The sequence below is a fragment of the Notothenia coriiceps genome, unplaced genomic scaffold (genome assembly GCF_000735185.1).
Source record: "Notothenia coriiceps isolate Sejong01 unplaced genomic scaffold, NC01 NC01_scaffold00017394, whole genome shotgun sequence".
Lineage (NCBI taxonomy): Eukaryota > Metazoa > Chordata > Actinopteri > Perciformes > Nototheniidae > Notothenia > Notothenia coriiceps.
This window is the reverse complement of record NW_011350095.1, coordinates 8675-17500: the sequence shown is the minus strand read 5'-3', so window position 1 is coordinate 17500 and position 8826 is coordinate 8675. Positions and strand designations below refer to the sequence as shown.

At 39.9% G+C, this 8826-nt stretch overlaps 1 protein-coding gene across 1 annotated transcript in view; it reads left to right on the top strand.

The window, feature by feature from the left end:
• The window catches only part of asah2 (N-acylsphingosine amidohydrolase 2), a 5842-nt gene extending 3600 nt beyond the window's left edge, over window positions 1–2242 (top strand). The window contains exons 7-12 of the mRNA XM_010776830.1: window positions 50–148; window positions 265–360; window positions 765–914; window positions 1151–1207; window positions 1293–1381; window positions 1600–2242. Of these exons, the coding sequence (XP_010775132.1) occupies window positions 50–148; window positions 265–360; window positions 765–914; window positions 1151–1207; window positions 1293–1381; window positions 1600–1789 (681 nt within the window). The 3' untranslated portion in view covers window positions 1790–2242. The remainder of the gene's footprint in view (window positions 1–49; window positions 149–264; window positions 361–764; window positions 915–1150; window positions 1208–1292; window positions 1382–1599) is intronic.
• Window positions 2243–8826: the final 6584 nt, after the last annotated feature.

The window sequence follows — 8826 nt, the reverse complement described above, 5'->3', positions numbered from 1 at the left end:
AAAAATGTGTGTGTGTGTGTGTGTGTGTGTGTGTGTGTGTGCGTGTTAGGAGCTGCAGTCGGAGGGTGCGTTCAGGGACTCGGAGGTGGTGATCGCCGGCCTGAGTAACAGCTACACGCACTACATCACCACCTTCGAAGAGTACCAGGTACAAACAGCAGAGGCTCAGTTGTGAAGAAGACACACAGAAAAAAATAAAATAAACAGGATTTCTGGCAAACAAAGTGTAAATAATTCTCAGTGCATTGTTGTTGTTTTTTCCAGGTGCAGCGGTACGAAGGCGCGTCCACCATCTACGGTCCGCACACGCTCAGTGCGTACCTGCAGAAATACAGAGGGCTGGCCCGAGCCATCGCACAGGTGAGACTGGCATTTTTATTAAGAAAAACTGAAGTTGGTATAATTTGCAAAAAGAACTTGTACAAATAGAAGAGAAAAGTTAGAAAAAAACTTAAATAGTTGGACATTTTTTCTAAATATTTCAAATGTATTCCTCAAGAAAATTCCAACCTTAATTTTAATGTGTTATTTATTAAATTATTATTCTTAAATTATTGAATTTTTTTGGCAAAAAATGTTCATGAGATATTAAAAATAGTTTTTCCTCCATTTATTTTAATCCTGTTTTGAGTTAAAATGACAAAAAAACCCGCTTTCATTATTGAGATTACGCCTTAATGTTAACTTGACAAAATATAAACAACTAAACAACTTAAGTCCTCGAACACCAACGGTACTAACGGTGTTTGGATGTCTGTGTGCAGGACCGGGTGTTGGAGCTGCCGGTCGGCCCGGAGCCGCCTTTCTTTACGGAGAAACTCTTCAATCTGCTTCCTGCACCGAGGATTGACAGGAAACCCTTGAACACCAGCTTCGGAGACGTCCTGCAGCAGGTTCTCCCCGTCTACAGACCGGTGGGACATTTAAAATCATAAATCGTCCTCTGTGGCTTCCCTCAGGGCTCCATACTGGGCCGTCGTTATGCCGACGACACCCTGCTGCTTCTATCTGAATGATTATGGATTAAACTGTTTTAATTCGCCCTTTTAGGTTTTACACTAAAAAGGTTTTATACCCTCGTTATGCTGACGACACACTTCTGTTTCTATGTGGAAAAACATGAATTAAAATACTTTAATATGTGTTTTAGGGGGATGTTGTCTCCGTCACGTTCGTAGCAGGAAACCCAAGAAACTCTGGAGACATCGTGAGAACAAAATCTGCTTTATTTCTTTTTGTTACCGTCTTTGTTTTCCAGTCCTCTCTAACCTTGTTCCTGTCATCTGTTACAGAGAGATAAAACTTTTGTAACTGTTGAGATTCACGACAACCGGACAAACACCTGGGAGGTCGTTTACACTGATGCATCATGGGAAACCAGGTACGTTAGCGTGTAATTTAGTAAGTCCTGCATCATAAAAGTAACTTTTTGTTATAAAAATGAAATTCATGATTTTGACAAAAATAATAAAAATTGTATAAATATTAAAAAATGAGCCCAAAGTGTGTTTTTAGTCCAGCAAAAAGTAATAAAGGAACCAAAGTAAATAAATTCATATTTAGACCCCTGCAGTGTTTGAGTTGGACGTCTCTCTGCAGGTTTCATTGGCTGAAGGGTTCGTTCCAGCGCAGTAAAGCTACCGTGGATTGGTTCGTCCCGGCGGCAGCGCCCAGCGGCTCCTACAGGATCAAACACTTCGGAAACTTCAAAGAGAAGAAGGACGTCTTCAAGCCGTACGAAGGGACGTCCGACGTTTTCACCGTCACCGACAGTTTTTACTACCAGTGACATCATCGTCTGCAGCGAGGGTCACTTGACGGGACTTTAGGAACAGCTGTAGAGAAATTCATTATCAAGGGAGAATATTCTGACGATTCAAACATGTCTATAAATACTGGAATCAAGATATCAAATATGAATCATGTGCTGCAAACTGATTAATGTAATGTTGAATAAACATGTTGACTAAAAAGAAACACAAAATGACAAAAAAAAGTTGATTTGCAAATAACAGCAAACAAAAAATTTAAAAAGTGCAAAAACTTGCCATTAAATCGAAATTGGCCGACATTTCCCCAAAAAACAAAACTAGTTTAAAAGACCTGAACAAATAAAATTGATAAAAAAAGAACTTTTTGAACGTTCAGTCCCAAAAAACGCGATTCATCTGGTGGTAGAAAAATATAACTTTAAGGATTTCATAAAGCTGGTGACTGTTTCCTCTGCTCTGGAAGAAACCTTAAACACTAAAGTGAACATTTAGCAAATGGCCTTTAAGGCCCTGACACACCAAGCAGTCACCAGAGAACTCGCTGACACTGACGCCGACTGTTGCGTCGGCGTGTTCTCCTGCGTCTTTGCCATGTGTCGCACTGGAACCATGACTGGAACACACCGCAAAGACTTCAGCCGAGCACGTACAAACTGCGCATGCGTGAGTGGCAATAACTCTCCTTACCAGCAGGCGGCGGTAGTGTGTCGTCATTCAAAAGAGGCAACAACGGGAAGACAGAGAAGAAGAACAGACTGCGTGATCTCAACTAACAACAAATAGCGTGTGCGTTCCATTTTCACTCTCGTCCATCGAAAACATGTTTCGTGCGGTACTGGAGTTATCAGCCATGGGAGTGTTGCGTGTGGAAGACATTCTCAAGCAACCGTTTCGCTTCTCATGCACTGATTCGCTGGCTGAACAGCCAATCAGAGTGATTTCTTTGTCCAACTGCCTGTGGCCGACGCACGGCCATGAAAGGCCAAATAAGTCGTGTCACGGCCGACGGTGCGGGACACACCAAATTGAGTTTGGGCGACAGGGCACGCTTCGTCGTCCGACTCACGAAAAAGGTCGATTTCGGCCTGGTGTGTCCGGGCCTTAACCCTGACAGAGGAAAACAAACCAAAACCAGAAATCTTTTCCAAAAAAACATAACTAGTTTAATAGACCTGAAAAAATTAAATTGATAAAAAAAGAACTTTTTGAACGTTCAGTCCCAAAAAACGCGATTCATCTGGTGGTAGAAAAAATAATAACTTTAAGGATTTCATAAAGCTGGTGACTGTTTCCTCTGCTCTGGAAGAAACCTTAAACACTAAAGTGAACATTTAGCAAATGGCCTTTACATGCAGGAACATTTAAATCACCTTCAGGTTACACCGTGCTGATTCCAACACGACAATGAAACTCAACAGACTGTGTTGATATCAAAAATATTTATTTGAAACTGGTCTGTGTGGAACAACAGGATGTAGTTTAATATTCACAGCATGAATACAGTGACACCAACACGGAGGTTTAACCTCAGAGGACACTGAGAACATCTCTCCGTCCAGAGGCCAGGATTGAATCTGGATCAAAGCTGCAGATTCAAAATCGAGATTCCACAAATTAGTCTCTTTTCAGAAACGATGTAGTTCTGGAGAATAGCTTATCAAATAAACATCTGTTTAATGAATAGTAAACTTAAAAAAAGGAAAAGTTTAGATCTCCAAAATGTGTTTAATTTTTGCAAATAACTTTGGAAGTTAACGTAATATTTGGTCGAAGCTTCGTGGGTTTTTCCGTTGTTGGAAACAGATCAAAAGGAGCGCTAGGAGCCGTTGGGATCCTACAGGAGGAAACACTTTACATTATGTTGTTTACTTTATAAAAGGCAGAACGTGCAGAAGGATCGCTCTGACTGAAGTTTGCTGCGTTTGAGGAAACTCAGAGAGACTTTCTGTAACGCTGCCTTCACGCTCTCACGATCCACCGGACACATTTTAGACGGCTGTACAATTATTTTCGTTCCCTGTTCTCTCTTTAAATATAAATCACCAGCACCTTGTTGCATACCAAACATCTGGATAAAAATAAATGCGTGCTATGATATAAACACAGATGCATCTCTCTGCGAAACAAACCGTTATCTCTACATTGCATCTTCGTCCCAAACGCTTTTCAGTTCATAAATAAAGTCTCTTTTTCCATTAAAGTGCTTCCAGCTCACGTACACACATCGAGTATAAAATAAAGATTTGGTCCAATGAATCAAACAGGATGGAGAGGAAGCTGCAGGTAGATGAATACACACTGCTGCTTTCCACTGACAGATTATTATAAAACCTTTCTGAAGTATTTGCAGTTTCTACAGTTCAGAGAGGAAGTGGTGAGAGGGACGGAGAATCGGCTGCAGCTTCAGGAAGGATGCAGATGCAGAAACCCAAATGTTCCACATGAAGAAACATCTTCAGCAACTTGACACCACGTGCAGCGTTTAGAGAACATTCAGCAGCTTGAGGAGACATGCGTGTGTTTTGGCACATTTGTGTTTTTATATCTGGCAGCTGTGGGCCGCCGTAAAGAAGTCTCAGACTGAAATGTTCACTCGAGCGGCCTTCGTTAAAGAAAAGGCATCAATCACTTGGATGTTATCACGCTACCTTAGAAACAGCGATGTTTCCATGACGATAAAGTTTCATGTGTTATGCTTTAGTCTGTGAACGCTTTGGGAGATAAGATACATAACAAACTGATCAAACCGGGATTCACAAAGAAACCCAACAAAAACATTATTATTCCGGGTTTTAATCTTGAATTTGTTTCATTTCTACTTAAATCTCAGAGAACATCTTGTAAATGGAGTTTTTTCTCCAAACTTTGGGAGTTTATTTTTTTTAAGAGAAAATCTAGATTATTTTCGTATTTAGATTTTTTCTTCCCCCGAAATCAAAAATGTTTATCTGAGAGTATTTGTTTTATTTCTTGTCCATCTGTTATTTTTTTCTCGTAAATTAGAAGATTGTCCTGTGAGTTTGAGAGATATCTTTAGTAAATATACCACTTTATTAGAAAAAGGCCTTTGAGGTGAAATGTATTTTTCACCGCAGATTTGAATTTGTGCTTTGACTTTTTTTTCTCGTAAATTAATTCAAATGGTCTTAAAGTGTTTCCTTCTGAATCTCACCTCCCTCCACCTGTTCGTCGTATTTACTGTTTTCTTACAAAGGCTCTGATTGAGGTGAAAGATGATCAGATTGCAATCCATGGAGGTTTTCCGCTCGTTTTACAGCTAACGTAGCTGAAATATGACCACTTCCTGTCCTCTGATCGGGAAAATAAAAGACCTTTCCTCTTCTCGGGAGCTTTGGTCTCGTTTGGCAGAGTTTCTGAGAGCTTCACATGTGTTTTTTAGGGACTTCCTGTTTGCCGAGCTGGACTTCCTGTTTGCTGAGCAGCACCTCCAGCAGGCGGAGTTTGGCCTTCAGCTGTTTGTACTCCTGGTACTCCTCCTTCATCGGACTGCGGTCCTCCTTCTGGCAGATCCTGAGAAACAAGAGAAACCTCAGAGAACAACCTGGATCCCTTTAGCGGTCCCATAGAGGGGAAATGTACTTTGTTACAGCAGGAAAGAGACAAAGATAGCTTAATGTTACCTAAAGCATAAAATAACATATTACACATAAAAAAAGAATTATAATAAAAAAAGTTACACAATTTACAAAAAACACATATACCGGTATATACATATTGCACATATTGCACATATTTATATAGCACATTTAAAACAAAGTGCTGTACAGGGAACACATACAATATAAAAGAACACAATAGGAGTAAAATAATAAAACATGATAAAAAGCACAATAACATATAGAAACATGAAAACGTCAAAATGTTACGTTCTAGTAGTCTCCAGGCTAAAGACTTTTATTTGTAACGCTGCTTTTAACTGAACTATTCATATCTCACACTGCACTGTAACTTGTATTCATGTACCTGTGTTGTTATTTTTTTAAATTTTATAATATGTTTCTTAACCTGTTCAGCCCCGAGCCTGTTCTCCAGGTCTCAGGCTCCAAAATCACATTCCCAGAACAAATGACCATATCTTCTAAAAGGGTTAAATTAATAACCTTTGTTCTCAAAGTAATGATGAACCTGCTGGATGTAGAAAAGTCAGATTCAATATAGATGTTTTCATTTGAAAGGAAATTCAGATTGGACATGGTAAAAAAATGTAAATGATTGTGTCTGTCCAAAAATAAAACATTACATCTCGTGAAGACTAACCTCGGATGATGGGTTAGCAGACTAAAAGCTTCAGGAATCCAAACTATAACATATAATAAATACCCTGAATCAAGATTGATGCAAAACAAGTGAAGTTTGACCTTTTTAGAGAGGTTTAGAAAGAAAACCCTCTTCTGGGGCCATTTGGCGTTTCTCTGGAAATAGAATCGAGGGGAAGTTCCTAAATCACGTTACATTGAGGAGTGAGAGTGATGCGCACGCAGTTTGCTAAAACCGAAAGCTACGTTACGCTCTGAAAACTGAAAGCTAGGTTTATTAATGATAAATATGAAGATGGATTATCAGAAATCATTTCAAAGTGACTCATTGGATTAACCTTCAGCAGCGTTTTATCGTTTTAATGCCATTGAACACGACTTTTGATCAGAGAACAGCAAAGGTAAGAAGTATTTGCCGTTTGGCTCCGTAAAGCTAAGTTGTGTGTTGTCTTTGGTGGCTTTCGCTGCCCTGAGTTTAGGTCGCTCAGTGATGATAGTTATACCATATGATATCTAGTTTGTGCAGATCCGATGAAGTATAACATATTTCTACCGTGAGTCATGTGCTAAGTGCGTTAGCATTTTTTCACTTAGAGCTAATTCAGAGGCTTGGTGTTAGACTTGTGTTTTGTTTCTGTAAAAATGGTTCATATCATCAGGTAGCTGAGTTTCTTCCCGTTAAGTGGGTATGACACATGAATAGGTTGCTACATGTTAAGAAGCCCTGAGACACAGTTCTGTGAACAAAAGCTTAACAGGTTAATGCTCTTAATGTCTTTCATTTGCGTAAAGCACTTTGAATTGCCTTGTGTTGAAAGCTGCTGTAAATAAACTTCCTAACAAAGCCAGAGCAAAGAGGTGAGTCTAGAGCTGGGATTTAAAAAGTTCAACAGACTGAGCAGTCCGGATTTGTACTGGGAGGCTGTTCCAGACCAGCTGTAAAACAGGAAGTAAAACAGAAACAGGAAGTAAAACAGAAACTGGAAGTGAAACAGAAACAGGAAGTAAAACAGAAACTGGAAGTGAAACAGAAACAGGAAGTAAAACAGAAACAGGAAGTAAAACAGAAACAGGAAGTAAAACAGAAACAGGAAGTAAAACAGAAACTGTAGAAAGAGTTTCGGAGTCTCACCTCCCGGTCTGACGGTAAAACTCGTCCTCGAACTGCCTCAGAACTTTCCGCCTGGTCTTCTTCTCGCCTCTCGTCTCACGGAGACTCTGAAGCAGCTGAGACCTGAACCAGGACGGTGAGGAGAGACGATGATCAGGACTTTAAATAATAGGGTAACACTTTGCATTAAGGTACACATATTCACCATCAACTAGTTGCATAGTAGCAGTACATTGCTCTTTATTAGTCATTATAAAACACTTATTAATGCCATATTCTACAAGTAATAATCCATTAGTTGAGAGTTTTTCCTCAAAAACCCTCTAATTAGTGCTGATTTGTTGTTAGTCAGGAAGTTGTTGTTCATGAGTTTTGGTCTTAACCAGTTAAGCCCTGAGCCCGTTTTTCAGGTCTCAGGCTCGAAAATGACATTCCCAGAACAAATGACCGTATCTCCCCTTCTAAAAGGGTTAAATTAATAATCTTTCTTCTCAAAGTAATGATAAACCTGTGAGTTGGATGTAGAAGTTTCATAATCAATATAGATGTTTTTTATCTTAAAGAAAATTCAGATTGAACATGGTAAAAAACTGTAAATGATAGTGTCCGTGCAAAATATATGTTGTACTTATAGTGAAAACTAACCTTGGATGATGGGTTAGTAGACTAAAAGCTTTAGGAATCCAAAGTACAACATACAGTAAGTACCCTGTATCAAGATTGATGCAAAACAAGTGATATTTGACCTTTTTAGAGAGGTTTAGCAAACAAAACCTCTTCTGGGGCCAATTGGGTGGATTTGCCTTATCCCTGGCCCCCCTTGCTCGATTTTGACATGTGACATGTCTTCCTGACCGTTAGAGCCAATAGAATCAAAGGGAAATCGTCCCGCACACTCTCATGTTAAAAAAAAAAGGTCCCGTCTTTCGCATGCAAGCTTGCAGCAGAGGGTAGAAATATCCCTGCTCTGATTTCTGGAAACGGAAAAGCAGTTTTATTGCTTATAGATTATTAGAACATTTCAAAGGGGTCACAGTCACATTGGATATTAACCTATGGATTAACTACAGCATCGTTTTTATCGTTTTAATACCACTGAAGACCAGTTTTGACCAGACAAAGACCAAGGTAAGCCATGTTAGCGTTTTTGGCTTCCTAGCGCCACATGTTTTGATGTACGTTTTTGTTGATAACGTCGCGAGTTTGTATCTTTCAGTGTTGAGTTTGGCACCGTTAGATTCTGTGTCTTTACGATCATAAACGATGTGTTGGATGTGCAGCTAGGATAATTAATGAGGGAGCTAGGAGTGATTTTTGGTGCAGTAATAGGTTAGCATTTTTCGCTCGGGGCTAATTCAGAGGATGTGCTAGTCAGCCTATTTCAGTACGGTTTGTCGCGTAAAATGCGCTATTTATGCCCAAATTTATAGTTCGTAACTGCCTTCCGCTCACGTCGTATGGCAATTTTGGGAAGAGAAATGAGAAATGAACCACCGTCAAATCGAACGCTGCCGCTTCTAGACACCCCCGTGAACGTGATGATATTTCAACACCGTATATGACGTGCCGTTCAACACATACCCAACACCGTATAAAACGTGCGTTCAACACCGTAGACACCGTATACATGACGCGGTGTCTACTGTTGCCTCATCCGCCCGGCCAG